This window comes from Drosophila subobscura, chromosome E (genome assembly GCF_008121235.1).
Source record: "Drosophila subobscura isolate 14011-0131.10 chromosome E, UCBerk_Dsub_1.0, whole genome shotgun sequence".
Lineage (NCBI taxonomy): Eukaryota > Metazoa > Arthropoda > Insecta > Diptera > Drosophilidae > Drosophila > Drosophila subobscura.
In genome coordinates this window covers 18,545,496-18,563,977 of record NC_048531.1, presented here as the reverse complement: position 1 = coordinate 18,563,977, position 18,482 = coordinate 18,545,496, and the positions used below count along the sequence as shown (strand labels likewise).

At 47.3% G+C, this 18,482-nt stretch overlaps 4 protein-coding genes across 10 annotated transcripts in view; 2 read left to right on the top strand and 2 right to left on the bottom strand.

Annotated features, from left to right (window-relative positions):
* LOC117892493 (tudor domain-containing protein 7) overlaps nucleotides 1-1,923 on the bottom strand; it is a 28,572-nt gene extending 26,649 nt beyond the window's left edge. For 3 of the 6 annotated variants that reach the window (XM_034798765.1, XM_034798763.1, XM_034798764.1), the window contains exons 1-2: nucleotides 1,657-1,923; nucleotides 871-1,111 (exon numbers count right to left, since the gene is read on the bottom strand). In XM_034798765.1, the coding sequence (XP_034654656.1) occupies nucleotides 871-1,089 (219 nt within the window). In that variant the 5' untranslated portion in view covers nucleotides 1,090-1,111; nucleotides 1,657-1,923. Of the gene's footprint in view, nucleotides 1-248; nucleotides 403-870; nucleotides 1,112-1,656 lie in introns of those variants that run through there. The other 3 variants (XM_034798760.1, XM_034798759.1, XM_034798762.1) reach the window with 2 other exon arrangements.
* Nucleotides 1,924-2,098: 175 nt separating this feature from the next.
* LOC117889881 lies at nucleotides 2,099-3,871 on the bottom strand. Its single transcript, XM_034794390.1, has 2 exons — nucleotides 3,153-3,871; nucleotides 2,099-3,050 (listed from the first exon to the last, which is right to left on the bottom strand). The coding sequence occupies exons 1-2, from the start codon at nucleotides 3,869-3,871 to the stop codon at nucleotides 2,141-2,143; spliced, it is 1,629 nt and encodes a 542-aa protein (XP_034650281.1). The 3' UTR covers nucleotides 2,099-2,140.
* Nucleotides 3,872-7,428: 3,557 nt separating this feature from the next.
* On the top strand, nucleotides 7,429-11,051 carry LOC117890273. The gene is made up of 5 exons (XM_034795032.1): nucleotides 7,429-8,041; nucleotides 8,809-9,057; nucleotides 9,091-10,074; nucleotides 10,134-10,504; nucleotides 10,566-11,051. Exons 1-5 carry the CDS (start codon nucleotides 8,038-8,040, stop codon nucleotides 10,737-10,739), a joined length of 1,782 nt encoding a protein of 593 aa, XP_034650923.1. The 5' UTR covers nucleotides 7,429-8,037; the 3' UTR covers nucleotides 10,740-11,051.
* A 402-nt stretch (nucleotides 11,052-11,453) lies between these two features.
* Nucleotides 11,454-14,830, top strand: LOC117890271 (dehydrogenase/reductase SDR family member on chromosome X). Of its 2 annotated transcripts, none has more exons than XM_034795030.1 (5): nucleotides 11,454-11,543; nucleotides 13,066-13,251; nucleotides 13,318-13,425; nucleotides 13,852-14,233; nucleotides 14,300-14,830. In XM_034795030.1, exons 2-5 carry the CDS (start codon nucleotides 13,071-13,073, stop codon nucleotides 14,694-14,696), a joined length of 1,068 nt encoding a protein of 355 aa, XP_034650921.1. In that variant the 5' UTR covers nucleotides 11,454-11,543; nucleotides 13,066-13,070; the 3' UTR covers nucleotides 14,697-14,830. The 2 variants fall into 2 exon arrangements, with proteins under 2 accessions (XP_034650921.1, XP_034650922.1); XM_034795031.1 differs by lacking the exon at nucleotides 11,454-11,543 and adding an exon at nucleotides 11,712-11,928.
* The last annotated feature ends 3,652 nt before the right edge of the window (nucleotides 14,831-18,482 follow it).

Genomic DNA, 18,482 nt, shown 5'->3' with positions numbered 1-18,482 from the left:
CCACACACACACATAGACAAAGATATGCATAGCAAAATAAAAGTTTAAATTGCTGGCATTTTCGGTTTTCGTGTTACACATTTTCGGTGGGGTGAGGAGAGTGGGGCGATTGCATTTGCAAAAAAAGCGCTTAATCAGCAAAACTACAGCAATCGCAAGGCAAAGCTCATAGAAAGCGACAGCCCCGCGCGCACTTTGCCACAGCGGAAAAATAAATAAACTAAGTTAAGTAGAATGCCATTGTTTACACTCTTCGAAGACGAACACGAAACACGACAGCGAAGAAGAAGGCTGTTGACACGTCGCCCCTTTTGCGGCAGGCCCCCGTGGACACAAGCGGCAGCAGCGGCAGTCAGACGCAGCTGTAGCTTTCGGCACGCGTTGAAAGGTACTGCGGGCGCAAAAAGCTTCGCAGCGCCAAAATCGAAAGCTGAGCGAGAGAGCAAGCTCAGCACGCTGCTGGCGAGAGAAAGCCAGCTAATTGTATACAGTCGAGTGTACCGACTAACAGATTGCCTGTACCGGTGGTAAAGCGAGCGCAGACGTCTCCCAAAACGGCATCTGGCCGAGAGGTTTTTGTCAGTGAGTTTACAGCTTTGTCGATAATATATTCCTTTGCTACTGAATACTAAATGGGGTCAGAAACGCATCCTCCTTATGGTAAGTTCACACATCTACCGTAATTCGGTACACCGCCATAAGCTATGAATGCAGGGTATAAACTTAACAGAGAGAACGTGTGTGTGTGTGTGTGTGTCTGCAAGAGTCCAAGCGGGCCTGAGGGCCTGGGTGGGACTGAGGCGCTCATAAGAGAGTTGGATGTAAAGAGTAACTAGTTCCACGTTGGTTACGCTCCCAACAGACATTTACCGTGCCTCCGTAATTCTGAAAATTGAAGTTCTTGGTATCCTCCAGCATCGCCTGGGCGCTCTGATAGCCCAACCGGCGGAATGGCAGCGGCTCTCCCACGACATCTTTATAGTCTCTGAGAACGTCGTCTAGGGGAACTGGTGGCTTGCCCCCACTAATGATTAGCGCCCGCACCTCAGTGGTTACTTCTGCAAAGATCTCTTCTTTATTCATGGACATGACGACGCTTAATTCTACAAACCTGCGGAGGAGAAAAAGAGAGAGCATTAGCATTGGATTGAGCATGATTCAAGTACTTTGGAATGCCCGTTTCGCCCATCACCACCCACAGCAAGCAATGAACGTTTTGCCAAATAAAAAGAGCAAGAACAATTAAGAACGCAGAGTGCAGCCAAAAACAATTCAGCAGAGATAACAGAAAAAGAGAGAATACAGTTAAAGAGAAACGAAACACGTCTGCAATATACGCCAATAATCGCGCACATACACATACACAAGTTGACGACGTTCGCGCGGCAGGAGCAGAGACAGAGATCGCAGCGTCCAGAAATCAGCAAGCGCTGCAGTTTTCATATTTTCAATGAAAGACGATAAATATTATTCTGTACCGAACATGATCCGCTATTTGAAAGAAGATATGTATGCACATCCACTTTTTTGCATACATAAAAACTTTTCTTGGAAGAATGCGTCGAAACACAGATGGAGGGAAAAAGTTCCGTTATTTCCGCCATGCTTATGTATTTAGCACATACTAGAGACACTTCTTTCTGTCTGTGTACTTACGATAATAATTAAGTTTATTATGTGTAGCTCCAGGCTAAACAACGTTTTTATTAAATATGCACTTGATCTTGCATAAATATAATGTCTATTTTGATAAAAATAAACTTTCACAATGTTACACTTTGTCTATATTAGTTTAGTTTTATGTCAACTTGAACACTTTGAAAACACTTAAATGGCAGTGATCACTTAAAAAAAAAGGCCTGCTGATCCTGAACTTTTCAAGAATTTTGTAAATTTATTTCATAAAAAAGGCGCGTGCAGCAGTGTGACTGCGGATTTATTGATCAAATATACCGTCTAAACCTAAGCTTATGAAAGAAATACTGAAAGTAACGCAAATACTAGCTGCAGCGTATTCGTAGCGTGACCCTTAGGCTGTGAAAAAAATGAGCACATTTTAAATTAAATGTAAAGAAATATATTAACTAACAAATAAAATTCAATTAAATTTGCTTCCACATCGCATTGGGCTAGCATCTTGCTATCTGGCCATCTTCCTGGCTATCGTTCGGTCAGTCGGTCGTAGAGCTAACAACATTTTCTTCTTCTTTCTCTTCTTTTTCCTCCGCGGCGCCGGATGGCGTTTGGTGCCATTCAGCCTCTTCGGCAACAGTTCATAATTTCGAATGGCTAAATGTTTGGCTGGGGACACAGGCATGCGACCAGCAGGAACTCCGACGTGCTGTGCCGGAGCTGAAGTTGGCCGCGATTTCAGCAACGAACTCAGCGACTTGAGGTTGAGTGGCGGGACGGCGGAAGGCTTTGGGTCTACGGGCTCTAGGCGAGCGGCTGCTGGTGGCGCTACCTCGTACCGCTTTGGCTTTAAGTACGGCCGCTTCCTGGCCATCAGATGCTGCAGATGCTCTTGCCACACTTTGCCCCGCAGCATGAGCTCCTCGCTGCGAGCGGCAGCCAAATCTGCCAATTTCTCCTTGGTGCCCGCCGGTCGAATGCCGAAAACAAAGCCAGGATGAAGCGTCGAGTTGGCTTTGGACAGTAAGTTGGGTCTGTCCAGTCGCTCCCCGATCTTTGTCTTCTTCTTTGGAATGGGAGCCTTGCCCTTGCCCTTGCCGATCCCATTCCCCTTGGGGTGGTGTCGCGGACAGGTGTCTGGCGATCTGCTGAGCACCTCCATTTCCAGGAAATTCAGGGTCTTCAGGATGGACAGGAGATGCTTCTTCATGCCCAGGATCTCAACCTCGAAACGCTTTGCAGAGGAACCACTGATCAGCGGTTTATTCTTGTGCTTGCACTGCGCCCTGGATGGTGCCAACGGCTTGGGCTTAGGGCTGGGTTTGGGACTGGGCTTACCCTTCCCGGAGGGAGGTTTTTTTGTTGTCTTTGCCGGACAGGTGCCTGGACGGGGCAACGCAGGCAAAAAAGGCGATGGCTTCTGGCTCTTGGCTTTAGACAGCTGATGGATCTTACTATTACCGGGCTTCGCAAGAACAGGCTTCGCCCCGAAAGGTTTTGCAGCGGAAAGCAGTGGATGAATCTTTTCCTTTGCTGGCTTCGCCGGAACAGTTTTGGCCAAAGAAGTTCTCGCCCAAGAAGGTTTTGCAGCGTGATTTAGCGGATAAATCTTCCCATTTGGGGACTTTGCCGGAGCAGACTTGGCCAAAGAAGGTTTTGCGGTGGTGAAGAAGGGGATAAACACAGCCTTGGCGCTCTGTGTTCGTTCTTGCTGGCTGTTCATCATTCGCTCAAATGCCAGATCGGCAGCAACGTTCTTGAAGTGATCCATTTGCCGCTGATGCTGCTCCAGCTGCTGCGCGCTTTCGGGTTTCTTCAGCTGCGGCCGCTTGAACAATTCATCGGTCTTTGTGTTTGCTCCAGCTCCCGCTGCTCCCAGTTTCTTTTCACTGGAATAGTTTAGCAAGAACTTTAGCTTGTTCTCCTTGGGCTGCTTCTCCGACTTTCGACCAAAGCCCCAAAATGCTTCCAAGTCCTTTGCAGGCGAGGATTTTGTTGTGTCATCGAGGTGATCGAAGGCGTCGATCTGCTGGAACAGGCGATCGGTGCTCCCCACTGGCTTTTTGACATTCAACGGCGGAAGGGCGAGCCAGTCGTCTTGATCTCGGCGTAGCTTTACCATTCTTCTCGAATCTCCATCGCCATTGGTGCCACACACTTGATGCTGGCTTGCCGCTAACAGGACCATAACCATCAGTGGAACTGTGACGTTGATGTGACGCCGAGCTTGCATTAACATGTTTGCATGCAGCACATATTTGTTTGATTTCAAAATATATTAAACTGAGTCAACTGACAAGTTGAACAAAGCTGATCAATCTCAAATTGTGCGCTATGTGCCATAAATACTGGAGTATTTTCTGGTGTATTGATGTTATAAAGAAAACGCTTTCACTAATTTGTTGATACGCTGAAAATGTGTAGTAATCACTTTGTAAAATATAAGGTCATAAGGTATACAATCGAATTAAAGGAGTATTTATAAAAAGCAAAATTGATTCTTCAATCGGTTGAAATTATTGCTTTAGTGTTAAAAGTCTTTGCAAGCTAGTAATATTAAATAGAATAGCAAAATCGAGGAAAATTATTTAAGATTCACGGTATATTTACAGTATATTTTGCAAATGAAGGGTATTTTTCTGTCTGTCGGTACATTTTATCGGTAGTCCCGCGGTCACACTGAAGATATCTCCTTGCGAGGATATAAAAATTGATAATATTCCGGAAGTCCCTTTTAGAATTCTTCGTTTCGCGGAGTTCGCATTCGGTCGCCGCACCTTAAATGACACACAAACGCAAGCGAAGGCATAAAAACTAAACAAACCGAGTTTCATCATAAATTTTTGGCTGAAAGAAAGCAAGACTACAACAAATCCTTTTGCGGAAAGTGCAATCGTGCCTTAGCTGTTGTGCAATGACTGTCCTCAATATGCACATGCACACGAAAATGATTATATTGATTTTATTTTTCTACAACGGTTCCTACAATTGGAGTAAAAAGCTGTAAGGCTGTGTGGACTCAACTCTCAACCTCTCCCCCTGACCAACGACCTGCGGCAGGCGGCGATTGATTTTGCGTGTGTTTGTGCGTGTCTGATTCTAGTGCGTGTGTTGTTCCCCATCGAGAACCAATTAAAAGGGTAAGTCATTAATTCCACTACAAACCACGTTCAGTGGAGTTACTCTATCGATTTTACTGCTGGGTTGCCAAGGCAACACCTGCCAGATGAGACCACCCGAACAGACAACAAAGAAAAATAAATGCGATTCAATAAAAGTGCGCAAAAGCAGGACAATAAACACAGTGCCGTCCCACTATAGTGGTCAGTTTGGTTCATATTATACCTGTGCGTTAGTTGGTATTGGAGAAGTAACGGATATGCATACATATAACGCTAACGCTAGCCAATAAACATGGTTAGAACAATAGCAGATTAAAAATATAAATCCCCAAAAATATGCCTCATACTCTTAACTTTGAAGCTTTGCCCATTTACTTGACCTTCAGTGTAGCGAACCGTTGCAGTTTTTGTCTGCAGGCCGTTGTCTACAGTGGTGTGCTGCATTAGTGTGCATGGATGAATTAAATGGGTTTTATTTTCGAAAAGTGGGACACGTTCTAAGGTAATTGCTATATTTAATGGGCTATATATTTGCGTATATGTATGGTGAGCGCATTGTTTCTATGACAATGCATGCCATATGCCACTTTGCCACTTCCTTCTGGAAAGCTCGATAGAATTCCAGCGTCTGCGCCTCGGTCTGCTGTTGTTTTGATTGTAAAAGGCCCATCAACATATGTAGCCACAGATACGAATTTGTTTACAAATTCACAGACGCGAGACAGTCTACATGCGACACGTGGCCCTCAGGCAACCGTTCGACTGGAATCAAAGGCTGGGTCAAAGGGGAGTGGGAAATATGACCTCCGTTGAGACCCAACCCAAGTGCCGGCCGGCAGAGACAGCGAGTGTACACTGTACAGTGACGTCAGGCGCCATTTAGCGACATTGAACTAGTTTCGATGTGCGAATCTCCGTTGGGAAACTGGGGATAAGCCAATTCCAAAGAACAGCCAAGGTTTCCGCTTCTGTTGCTCCCATTTCAGTGTGACGTCAATGCAGGAAAGCGTGGAAGTAAGTCCTCCTCTTTGTCAAAGCTAATTTGACACTGGTTGCGTGACCTTTTCGTCTTTTGGCTTCCGTTTTTGTTCAGCAGCTCGGCTCATAAATGTCACCCACGCAGACAGCCCTGAGCTGCTTTTACGCATTGTATTTATTAGTTAATTAATTAATAACATATTCAATACGCCGCTGTGCTGCCCTCCTAATAGCTGACACTTTGCTGAATTTATGTATTTCTTATTTGTTTGAAAAATGGAAGTAACTCCACACCGACTGAGGCCGCACGCTTTGGAGTTTCCCCAGTGGCATTTGCCATCCCTTTTGAGTACATTTCATGCACATTTTAGTGCAAAAGTCGTACCCAACGGACGACCTTGAAAACTGCAAAAATTGCACCATCAGAAAATGTTTGTCTACATTTTTACATCTCGGCAAACACCACAAACAATTTCATTACGACGCAGAAGCTGAAATCTCAACTATATGGCAGCTGTATATAAAAACTGGGGCCTACAAGCGATAGTACACGAAATGTGGGCATGGCACTCGCTCGGTAAACAAGAGTGTAGAGGCGGCTGGCATTGTTCTATCAGTTGGCCTCGAATAAATGAGTAGCAGCGCCCTAGGCCTAAGAATAATATAAAATATAAATGGGATGAGCAGTTGTCGCCCTATTGCCAATTAGTTCGTGACATTAATTACATGCTGGCTCAGGCTAGGGCTGATGGTAGTTCCCTTACGTAGTTGCCAGCACTTGTGGGGCATGTCCTTTCCACAGCACAGGCTTCTCTTCACTTGTTGCCACTCCAAGGTGCCTCTCCACACGTTGCCAGCGGGCGTTGCTAATGCGCATTACAATAGGTGTATGACCTCCCCCCCACCTCCATCTCACGTGTCATAATCAATGGCCTGCATCTTCCGTACCTGTGGAGGGCATCCAATCAGATTTACCATTGCCAATGGCGACCTCAGGGCATGGCAAATTTTCCACTTAACCAGTTATAAAATAAGGGGTGCGCGGGGTGGGGCAAGCACAACCAACGTAGGCCACATAAATAAACTGTGGCATAAACAAGCGGATGACTGGGATCTACTAGATAAGAGTAGCTAAAATCAAAGTAAACAGCTCCACCAACCGTTGATTAGTTATACAATGTTTTTGTCATAATTTATTCATCACTTTTCCCCATCCCTTTTTCTCTTTTGCAGAAAGAAAGGAGAGAGCAGAGAGCCCTATCCCAACACGATTCTAGTCGCCCCTCCTCCTCAATTGTCGTGTAAAAGCAAATCACAGAAACGGCCACTCGGACACCACGAAGTAACGGAGCAAAACAAAAGTCGCGTTACGTGCCGCGCCGTTCGGTTTCGGTTCCGTTTTTGCCCCCTCTTACCGTCGCAGGGTTTGTGGAATTTTTCAAGCTTTTTTTGCGTCATAAATTGAAATAATTTGTTGCCTCGCGAATAAAGCAAACAAACAAAAATAAAGCCGCAGCAGCAACAACAATAACAATAACAATTGGGACAGACGGCCTGGCCTGCAGTCGCTGCTCTGCTCGGTCGACCCGACGACGCTAACGTTTACCGTTTACCTCGAGGCTTCGTAGTCAAATCGGGGGGAAAACAATACAATTGCGATCGGATTTTTGTATATATAGAAGCAGGGCCGCCCTCGACTCTCATTCGGTATTCGTTTCTCAACGCAGCAACAGAGTCGTCGGCAAATAAAGCAACAGCCCCAGCTACGAAAATAGCCAAGTGCAAGTGCATATAAAAGCAAAAGAAATACATAGGAGATACATATGTACACATAGTACATATCTGTGGACTGGGTCAAGCATAAAACGTGTTGAATAAAATCCACTTCGATGTCGATTAATTCGCCAATATCGTTCAAAAACTCGGACCTGCATTGAACAGGCAAAAAGCAAAAGCAAAAGAAAACCCAAAAACCAAAATCAAACTCAAAAACCCCCCACAAAGATCAAATCAAAGAGACGCAAACAAACAAAAAAGCAAACGCAAAGGACAGGCAGAGCAAAGCAATCAAACAACAGCAAGTTGTTTGCCTTTTAGTTCGTGTTACGTTTTCCCCTTATTTTGTTACATTTTCCCAACCGTTTGGGGCCTGCCCCAGACAGCCGTTAGTGCGCAACAAGTTGCCAGCAGTGCAAGCATAGCAGTTCCAGCAGCGCGTGACATCGAGAGATTGTTCGAGGGAACATCCAACGAAGAACATTCATAAAAACCACACAATCTCGTTTATTGGGCTTTAGGCCATTGTATGGGTAAGTAAATTAATTGAAATAAATTAAGCTATTACTAGGGAAATATCAAGTGTAGATAGAATTCTCTCTTGTGAGGCTGCCAAGAGGAGACCTTCCGCCTGACCATGATTCACCTGTAAATTAGCAACAAAAACTCACTGAATCATATTACAAACAAAGAGAACAAATTCACAGAAACGACGCAAAATATTCGTGCTCTAATCATAAACATTTTTGACTGCGCGCGAGATTAGCGCATGACGAAGATGGCATTCCCATTGAGGCAGCAAATTCACATGCATGCAAATGTGACCAGGCCAGGGCACGTGTCCCAGCCACCAGGCAACGCCCAGTGAGTTCTTTGTGCTAGCTAAGCGACTAAGTTTAGTAAGAATTATCAGCAGCAGCAGCGGCAGCACTTAAACACATACTAGACCCCAGCCCCACCCACTTCCTGCCGCAAGTTGATAAGGTTTTGTCTGGCATTTGTTTATTGCACACTGAAGACTGACTGTACCCCGTCCGAGGGCAAATTACGTCCATGGAAACAGCAGAGCAGCAGACGTCAGCGCACTGAACGGGATAGAAGAGATTACAATCTGTTTTTTGTACCTAAGGGAATCATCAATAATACATTTTGACTCGTACCTGCTGTAGAGCTGATTAGAAAAGGGCAACGATAATGGTTTAACCCTTGAAAGGCAGGCAAGCAGTGCTAACGCAAGCAGTTCAAGGGTCTCTCTCTCTCTGCTTTACTCATATTCCTCTTTCCCTTTTCTCCTTCACAGATCAGTCTAAACCAACAACGAAATTTGGAGACGAGCCGGACCTCCTGTTCAACCGAGCGCAGGGCCGGATTAGTCTGTACAGTCTTGGAGCTGGAGCCACAATCGCTGCCATTCAGGCGATCACCGAACCTTTGAATTCGAGCGCTAACGCAACGCGACAAGTCGCCAACATTCAACTAGAAGCAACATTCAATGACTGCGAAAGTGGCTATGTGCCCACCGTGGGCCGCTGGGGCTCCGAGTGGCCAAGTTGACTCGCCGCTGCCCACGGCCAGGATGGAGCAGCATCGTCAGTCCCCGTCCATGGGGATGGTGATGTCGATGCTGCCGAGGAGGGTGCCGCTGCTGCCGCCGCAGACTCTGACTCAGAGCAGCAGCTGGCGGATGCGTTGCGTGGATTGGGACTGACTACGAAGTCGCCCTTCGCACATGATCAATCCGGGAAGGCAAGAGGCACTGGCACAGTTCAGCGTACGCCCTCCACCTCGAGTGAGGACGATTACGACGATGACGAGGTGCTACAGTGGCTGCCAGCCGCCGACCTGACATCGGTGGATGGATCGGAGCGTTACTCCGACATCCGGCAGCTGCTGGCCAGACAGCAGCCGTTCCTCCCGGACGACTCGCAGCACTCGCTCGGCGCCCAAGATTGGGCCGTCGGCGATGGCTATGACCTGAGTGCCTACAACCAGATCAACGGCGTGTGGCCCTTGGGTCATCCGCTGCCCCTGCCCGACTGGGCCGAGGCCGATGCCGAGGCCGGCAAGGGCACCCTGATCTTTGACAACGTCTGGCAGTACGAGGAGCTCAATGGGATTGTGGAGACGACGCTGCAGCGCATGCTGGAGGAGACGCACTACAACACGGTCAATCTCTTTGTCGACTTCTATCGCAGCTTCAAGCGCACTCGCCGCTCCGATCTGCGCAGCTTCTTCCAGTTCTACGATGTGCCCATCAATCGCCGCCACCACATGTGCGTCTCGCTGGCCTTTGAGATCATGGCCAGGATGGTGCAGATGTTCCCCGTGCTGGCGCAGTACTTGTACGTGGTGTCCTGCGAGGAGCAGGTGATGGACTGCAACGATTACGTGCAGCTGGACGAGGAGTACGGATTGAACTCGGCCAATGCGGCTGTGGAGAAGGAGCACGTCATGGTGGCCATGCGCATAGCCATTGGCGGGCGTCGCGGCGTCATGATACTCGATCCGGGCTACCACGTGAGCCGTGCGGTGACTGTAATGAAGGATCAGAGCTATCCACATACGGGTAAGTTTCCTCTCTATACAGCCAAATCCCCGCAGCTTACTGATCTTCCTTCCTTGCAGGCTGGTTCACTCAATCGAAGGAGCCGCATCTGCAGCGGGACTACTGCTACGCGTACAGCCAGCACAGCGGCAAGTTTGTGGAGTGGAAGGAGCGTGAGATTCGCGGCGAGAAGAGCAGCTACAAGACCTCGCTGGTCTATGTCGCCCAGGAGTACATCACGGCCATCGATGTCACTGTGCGCCGCAATCTGGTGTACAATTTCCGATCGCTGTTGTCGCGCGATGCCAAGGGACAGGTTTATGCGGGAATCTACTTCCCGCTGGTGGCCAATGTGCAGGAGTCCTATCTGACCATCTTCTACGACGGACCCAACGAGCAGCGTGTGCGCACGAAGCTCATGTTTAGTGGCTTCAAAGTGGGCAAAGGCAAGGTACAGTCACCCATCGAATTCATTATGGAAAGACCCTTTTTAATGGTTCAATCTCCCTCAGCTACCGGACTCCATTAGCCACCATTTGGGTAAGCTGGCGCCGCAGCTGAAGATGCCGCTGCAGGAGCTGACGGAGCTGTGCAAGTCACTGGCCGAGGTGGTCACCGATCAGAACTTTATTGGCCAGGTGCTGTCCATCAATGATGACATTGGCAACATGTCCGTGGAGAATTGACGGTTAAGGGAGCCTAAGGATGTCGCTGCAAGAACGGAGGAGACGGAGGAGCAAACCGACACAGCAGCTGCAACTTAGAGTTCCAAAATTATTTCAAATACTTTATCCTTTCCACAAACACACAGTAATATTCTTTTAGTAGCACCTAAACACACACAGACACACACACCCACACAATTAAATAATTATATGAATGTATACACGCCCGCACACACTCGCACACACACTTGTATCTTAAAAGACCCCCAAAATCGTATGAGTTAACCGAAAAGTTAATCAATTATACAAAAATTACACTTGTACGAAAATTTATATTTAGCTTTTTCGATTTTTCAATTTAGCTTCAGCTTCCGTTTCGTTTCTTACTATAAATGTAAACACAACTACTTACATATATAAAGACAACAATTAGTTGATAGCTGGTACATTACCGATGTATAACCTAAATTGTAATAATATCTTTTTCGCTATACTTTAAAGTGCACCGTAAACGATTTCCGTTAAATTCAGAATAAATAAATTCAGAACAGCTAGCAAAAGTAACAGACGTTTTGTCACGACATCCTTCTCTAAGTCACACACCTTGCGGCTCAGTATCGAAGAGCCACCATCACCAGCGAGCAGCAAGTTCCAACAAGAGTGACCGTACCATAAACTCTTGGGTCTGTTTTGCAAGTGACTGGCGGTATTTTTGACCAGTGACTCCGCGGTCACACTGCTCCGCGCTGCAACAAAAATACGCTTATTTCGGCAGTTTTGTCAATTAAACTTTAAGTTAAGTGTTTAGGCCGAGTATTTATTGAGGTGAGTGCACTACAGTTTCTACCAAGTGCCAGCGTGCATACGTATCAACGCCTGTCATCAGCTGTTTTGCGGCCCCGCAGTCAGCCGGCAGCGACGCATACACCTGTTGGCTCCACAGAAAACACACGAAAAAAGTGACAAAACGAATCAAGTTCTATGCGGAAAGGCGCGCATTTAAAGCTTACAGTTCGCTTTTGAATTTCTCGCGGTGCGGTTGTGACTACAAGGGCCTGGCCAGTGCGGAAACCGGTTCTCCGAAATCGAGCAATAGAAATTGAAAACTTCAAGGCGGCCCCCAAAACCCACAACTCAAAACCCAAAGCCAAACCTTTAATTGAATAAAAAGGGTGTCAATATTAGCATAGACACGTTTGGCTGACCAAAGGCAAGTGCATTTCCTTTAGTTTCGACAGAGCAGTGAAGCCACTCGTGAAGGGCAGGGGGCGGCATTGGCGGCAGTCATGTCATGGAAATAGAAAGTTAACCATCCAAGTTGCAACCAAAATTTAAAGCAACAATAAAAAAAAACTGCTAAGCTTTTGCGTTTTGTTGACGGAAGTCCACACAGGCAGAGAAGAGACGACGCGACGCACGTTCGTAGAGAGTTCGTACGTAGACAGGTCGCTGGAGGTTTCCCCCCTCTACCCACCAACAACCTTTTGCTTAGCGCTTCAATCTCTTTTCTTTCGGCTCTTTTTTGGCCCCGATCATTGGTTGGCTATCTCTAGCTTTGGGCTCTGTCTCGGGTTCTTCAACTTTCATTCTTTGGTGCTTTCTGTTAACGCTGTTTGGCTTTTTAATTTGCATTTTACGAGCATTCACACACACACACACACACACACACAGACACACAGTCCCGAAAGCACAGACAGCTCGACAGTTTGGATTGTTCCTCTCTTCCTCTCTTACTCTACCTGAGACATAGTCGCGGACATTGTGTTTAAATATTAGAGTTTATCTCTAATTAATTTAATAGCGCTCCCAGCTGGCCGCAAAACAATTAAACCTGCAGTCAAAAGTGCAACTTGCATCGTAAATATTCAGAGAAATCGACACACTCGCAGGTACTTGCAATGATGCAATAGACAGAACTAACAGTCGTGCCCAATTGCTCGGCAAATAGAAATACGTCAAGCCAAGAGAGCTGCACAGATGGTCGGATACGCTGACTGGGACTGTGGCTCTGTCTCCATCAGCAATCGATCAAATTGTACCGCAAAGTATGGCCTGAAATGTCGCATCTCTCAGCAGCATAATTCCCAGCATCGTCCATATGCTCACAGCATACCCTAACCCTTTGGTGGCTCATAAACTTCTTGCTGACTCAGGCGTGTCACAAAGTGCACTCGAGACGAATTGACTCGTCAATATTGATAATTGCCCCAGTACTGGCACTGGCACTGGCGCTGGCACTTGGCTAATGGCCCAAGCCCAACATTGCGCTGTCGTTCCTTCTTATCTGAACGAACTTTGCCCGGAGACGTAGCTCTGACTCGTAGCTAATCCTTATCTTTCCTTTCAGGCATCATGCTGTTTGCATTGTTTTGGCTTCTCTTTGTGGGCCTGCTGCTGTGCGCGTTTCTCTTCTCGAAAACGACCAAGGAGTTCCCCAAGTCATGGTTCGAGTGGAAGACAGAGTTCCGGTACCAATATTTGGGCATTGTGGGACTCATCCACGATGCACACTACGCAGCGCGGGATCGTGTGGGTAAGTCACAGATTTGTAGATGTTTATCGCTCAACAATTAATTGTCAACATTGTCATCCACTTAAGCACTTTATAAGCAGCCGGATCGCATCGCTGTCATCACGGGAGGTAATCGTGGCATTGGACTACGAATTGTGGAGAAGCTGCTGGCCTGCGACATGACTGTTGTCATGGGTAAGCATACGATCTTTGTGCACATTAATCAGCAGTGTCCCGGAGTGGATAATTATACATTCTGGGCAACATTTAATGCGACAAGTCAGTGTGGAGCCATGTGCACGTGCTCGGCATGGCCAAGTCCAAAAAGGAGAAAAGAAATCGACTGAAGACACTCCACAAAACGTGACCCAAGCGGTGGAGTTCTTTATCTGCTTCAACTCCCAACTCCAATCACGTTTGGATCGCAGTTGTTGGAGTTATGGCGATAAGAGTTCGTTAACTTTTGATTTTGACAACAAAATCGACTTGCTACATGCTTGCTACACGCTCTCTACATGCTACTTTACAGCTGTCTTACACGCTTCGCCGCTAGAGGTCTCCCCTGTGTATCGCCCATGTAGATTTACTTTTATTTACCTTTCATTTTGCCATAATTTCCAGGTGTTCGCGATCCCACAAGCGCCGAAGCCGCCGTTGGAGCAATTGTGGATCTGAAGGAGTCCAAGGGCAAGCTGATCTGCGAGCAGCTGGATGTGGGAGATCTGAAATCAGTGCAGGCCTTTGCACAGCGCATCAAGGAGCGCTACACGAAGGTCGATCTGCTGCTGAACAATGCTGGCATTATGTTTGCGCCCTTCAAGCTCACCGCCGATGGTTACGAGTCGCACTTTGCCACGAATTACTTGGGACACTTTCTGCTCAGCCATCTGCTGCTGCCACGCCTCAAGGCGGCGGGCAAGCCAGGCAAAAATGCGAGAATTGTGAATGTGAGCTCCTGCGTGAATCTCATTGGACGCATCAACTACAAGGATATCAATGGAAAGTGAGTGAATCAATCAGGATTTAGCTGGTCCTTCCACTCACGCTACTTTCTATCTCCCCCCCACAGTCAGCAATATTATCCAGGCACCGCCTACAGTCAGTCGAAGCTCGCCCAAATCCTCTACACGCGCCACCTGCAGACGCTGCTGGATGCAGAAAAGTCGCACGTGCAGGTGAATGTCGTGCATCCGGGCATTGTGGACACGGATCTCTTCGAGCACTCGGCCACCACATCGGTGCCCATGTTCAAGAAGCTCTTCTTCAAGACGCCGGAGCGTGGCTCCCGCACGGTCGTGTTTGCGGCCATTGATCCCTCGATTGAGGGCCAGGGCGGCACTTATCTGAGCAACGGCGGCAAGGGGCCCTTCCATCCGGATGCTAGGAAGCCTGAAAAGTGCGAGAAATTCTTCAAGTTCTCCTGTGAGCTGCTCAAGATTAAACAGTATGGAAATGGCGAATATTGACAGCAGACATTCCCTCTTCACACACATTCCGCTAAACGCTAACTTGGTGCAACGCTTAAACAACTTTTAACACAGATTTTAGTCTCTATTTGTTTGTGTAACGAATTCTTGTATAAAATAATTTTATATAGAAATTGTGTGTGTGCTCCTCCAGCCATGTTTATGCCAAGAGCTGTAACATCTCCCCCGCTTGGTGCTCGCTTTTTAATTAACTTGTCTTTTGTCTGATTGCCATCGCTGGGCTGCGGGGTAATGCAATTAAAAATGCAGCAACTACAGCCCCAAAACTACATTCAAAATGCACTCCAGTCCCAGGTCTCAGGTCTCAGTTCTTCTTGGCGGCGGCAGCTTGAAAGGCGACAGCAACAACATCTCTGCTATATGTCAAATTCTGCAAACAATTTAATGTTGTGCGCCCCCTTAAACAATGAGCGATTAACATTCAACAATGTTGTGGAATTTTAATCGACTGGAGGTAGGTACAAGAGGCAGCCATGAGCTGGAGTTGGGCACCCAAAAAGGAGGCCCAGGTAGGTGTATCAGCTGTCACTTAAGCCATCGCTGCTCCAACTCATATTTAATGCATAACCAAAAGCGATGGAGAGACAGAGACCCCAGCGATAACTCAATGTGTGAAGCTGTCTGACGATCCGATCGGGTGGGCGCTGACATCTATCAAAATCTTAGCTCGGATTCCCAGGCTGTCCATTGTATGAACTCATCTTCCAGATCTTCATTTCCATTTTCAATCATTCGGCTTGCATGTCTGGCGCGCATTAGCGGCGTTGATTGGATGTTGGATGTCGACAAGCGACGATTGCCGATGAGTTGCCAATTGCCGCTGAGGCCACAAATTGCCAAAAGGCGGCACCAAAAAGTAGACCAAAACGAGTTTTGATTGCGGCAAATGAGCCTCTGCTTTGGGTAGTTTAGGACTGGGGGATTCCTAGGGATAAGGGAGGTACTGCTGATCCATTGATCATGCAGATCGAAGAAGTTATGTGGTAAAAAGTGGAACAGCAATGTCTAGCAGTTTGCTCTTTGGCAGGGGAAGTCCGCAAGTCTTTTGGCAGTTCTGTGTCTAATTTGTTCCCATCTGTTGTTGTTGTACTTTTCTATTTAACGCGAAAGTATGCAACGCATTTTCGAACTTTTTCCTCAACTTTCTTCAAACATGATGTAGTTCCAGCAGTGCCCGCTGTTGTCTGTGGCGGCGCCACACTTAACGCCTCAAATTTGAGCTCTCTAACCGCTTATGGGCCTAACTTTTAAGCATATCTCTGCCAATTGTTGATAGATCGATAAAAACCAAACCTTTTTGAGTCTCTGACGAACCCAGCTAATAATCTGCAACCAATCTACATTCCACACATGCAGCAAATCGAATTGCAAAGCTCATTTTGCGCGCAAATTGTCCATTTAGTTGGTAAAAATTCGTAATAAAATAAAACAATAAACAATAAACATAAAATCCACATTAAGTGATTGGCCTGTGCATTATTTTCATACTAAATTATAGATCGTAATGGAGAACTTCCTTGAAATAAATGGCCATGCCTAAGCGCAGAGTTCCCTTTGCGGGTTTAACCTCCACGGCTGACCATTGTTGGCCCCTCTCCAAAGAGCCAGGCTGCCAGTGCAGAGGCAGAGGCAGAGGCATTCCATGCTCAACGAGATTCTTAACTGCGTCCGGCTTCTGCGGCAGCTCCATGGCTGCCACAATCCAATTAACCTTTTGACATTTCGCGACAGGCGGACCAAAGAGCCCAGACTGCAGACCGGAGATCGTAGACTCAAGACTGGAGTTCGGGGACCACTTGGCAATGGCTAATGACCACGCGTAAATCAAACAAATGCAGATACAGTTGCCCCTTGCCAGTGGCAGTCTGTGGTGGCAGTGGCTGATCTGGCACTGGCTGTACGAGTAATTAAAACACTCAACATGCCGCTCTTCTGACAGCCTCAAACGGTGTGCCGCAGCCACAGCCACAGACGGCAGCTGCAGCTTCTTCTCTCTGCCTGTTGCAGCTTAATAAACTCATTGAAGTGTGTGCACTTTTGGCTGTTGCATTCTTCTGGTTGCTTCATTTATGCTTTATGTGGTTTATATGGTTTGATTTTGGCACCTGCTCCAAGCGGAACTCCCCCCAAAGTCTGTGTTGCACCTCCAACGCCCACAGCAGCAATTTGTTCGGGTCTTGCCACATCGTTTAATTTCCACACGCTTCAAAAATGGCCAACAGAGCGAAGAGCATAACAATGCGGCAGCTGAAGCTGAAGCTGAGGATGAGGCTGAGGCTGCGACTGGAGCTGTGCCTGGATGGTGGGGCTGAGGAGCAGCTGCCCACACGCGCTGCTGTTGCTGCTACAAATGTTGCCACTGCCACTGCTGCTGCTACTTCTTTTCAGCTGTGGCTAAAACGTGAGCACATGCGTCGATGGCAGTGGCGTGGGCGCCATAAATCACCGCATGATGAATGTACTCACGCTTGGCCAGAAGCGGCAGCAGCAGAAGACGCTGAAGCAGCAGCAGCAGCAGTCAGGAGCGGCAGCTTACTGGAGCTTAATTGGAGCAGCAAATTGTTGCTAAGAATTCGCCGCCAGAGTCGGGTCGAGTGCAGCCTTTTGTCTAGCTTCGAATTTAAATAAAAAGTACATTAAATGGGGAGCGCAGCAGCAGCAGGGGCACAGGGTAGGGGCACCAGCACTTGGGTTGGTCAAGCAGCTGTGCGCCGTGCAAGATGTTGGCCAACTGGCAATCTGAACAAATTAATGGCCAAAGTGTGAGGATTCGCGGCACTCACTTGGAGTCGCCCGCTGTGCATATGAATTGCGAATCTCTTCACTGTGTGTTGATGGATGTGCCAGAGTTAATGATATTCCGGGTCTAAACGGTGCTGGGAATGGCTCTAAGCCGAGCAGTTGAGATGGAAGTTAGCGGCTGTCTCATATTTATGGTTCAGAATGTGATTTGGGAGGTCAAAAGTTGTCTTAAGTTACCCTCAGCTTAGGCTCCTTTTCCCTGAGAGCTTTAGCAACCTTTACCTTTGCCTCTTTTGGCTGAGTGGCTTACCAGCCTTTACCCAATTCCCAGGCCCATGCCACGACACCTCACGTCACGCATACGCACTGCTGTCTGTTCGATTCGCATTTTTAAGCATAATCTGCATAAATTATTATGCATAATTACTTCAATGGATAAATGGATGATCAATCATGCATAGTCCCTTGCCAATTTGCATATTGACACCTCTGACGTGTCCCTCGCAGCTCTTTGAAACTCTTTTTCTGAGCGGATTATTTTTGGCAGCACTTGAAATGGATGCGACGGCAACGGCGGTGGCTTTTGTGAAAGCCACAAATAAATTCGCATTATTTTTGGCATGCCCTTTGGCGCCACTTTGATGTGGCTTAACGCTCAATTATTATGATAATGCCACAAAGAAGAAATTTGCCATCTGGAGTGCAAGTATTTACGCAGCTTGAAGTGGCATTTGGTGGACCACTTGGGCATGGATGGATCTCCCTTAAACCTTGTTTTGAATGAGTCAAAAGTAAAAGTTTTCAAGGGCCCAAGGAGTAGGAGTAGGAGGAGCTGCCGCTGCCGCTGACCGACTGACCCACTGTCAGTCCCTGCCCGATTTCAATTACCCTTACCAATTGTTGCGCTGTTTGTTCGTGTTGCATAAACCACACTAAACAAACAAGAGGCTGAGACTGCGACTGAGACTGAGACTAGGGGCTGACAGGCGGCTCTTCATCGAACGACAAACGACCTTGCCGCAC

Excerpts from the sequence above, each read along its gene's own strand:
- LOC117890271 (XM_034795030.1), top strand. The coding sequence starts at position 13,071 with ATGCTGTTTGCATTGTTTTGGCTTCTCTTTGTGGGCCTGCTGCTGTGC. Across the intron at positions 13,252-13,317 it reads CGCAGCGCGGGATCGTGTGG|CACTTTATAAGCAGCCGGAT; the intron begins GTAAGTCACAGA and ends CATCCACTTAAG. Across the intron at positions 13,426-13,851 it reads CGACATGACTGTTGTCATGG|GTGTTCGCGATCCCACAAGC; the intron begins GTAAGCATACGA and ends CATAATTTCCAG.
- LOC117889881 (XM_034794390.1), bottom strand. The coding sequence starts at position 3,871 with ATGTTAATGCAAGCTCGGCGTCACATCAACGTCACAGTTCCACTGATG. Across the intron at positions 3,051-3,152 it reads AAGCCAGCAAAGGAAAAGAT|GCCATCGCCTTTTTTGCCTG; the intron begins TCATCCACTGCT and ends CAAGAGCCAGAA.
- LOC117890273 (XM_034795032.1), top strand. Across the intron at positions 10,075-10,133 it reads TCAGAGCTATCCACATACGG|GCTGGTTCACTCAATCGAAG; the intron begins GTAAGTTTCCTC and ends CCTTCCTTGCAG. Across the intron at positions 10,505-10,565 it reads TCAAAGTGGGCAAAGGCAAG|CTACCGGACTCCATTAGCCA; the intron begins GTACAGTCACCC and ends AATCTCCCTCAG.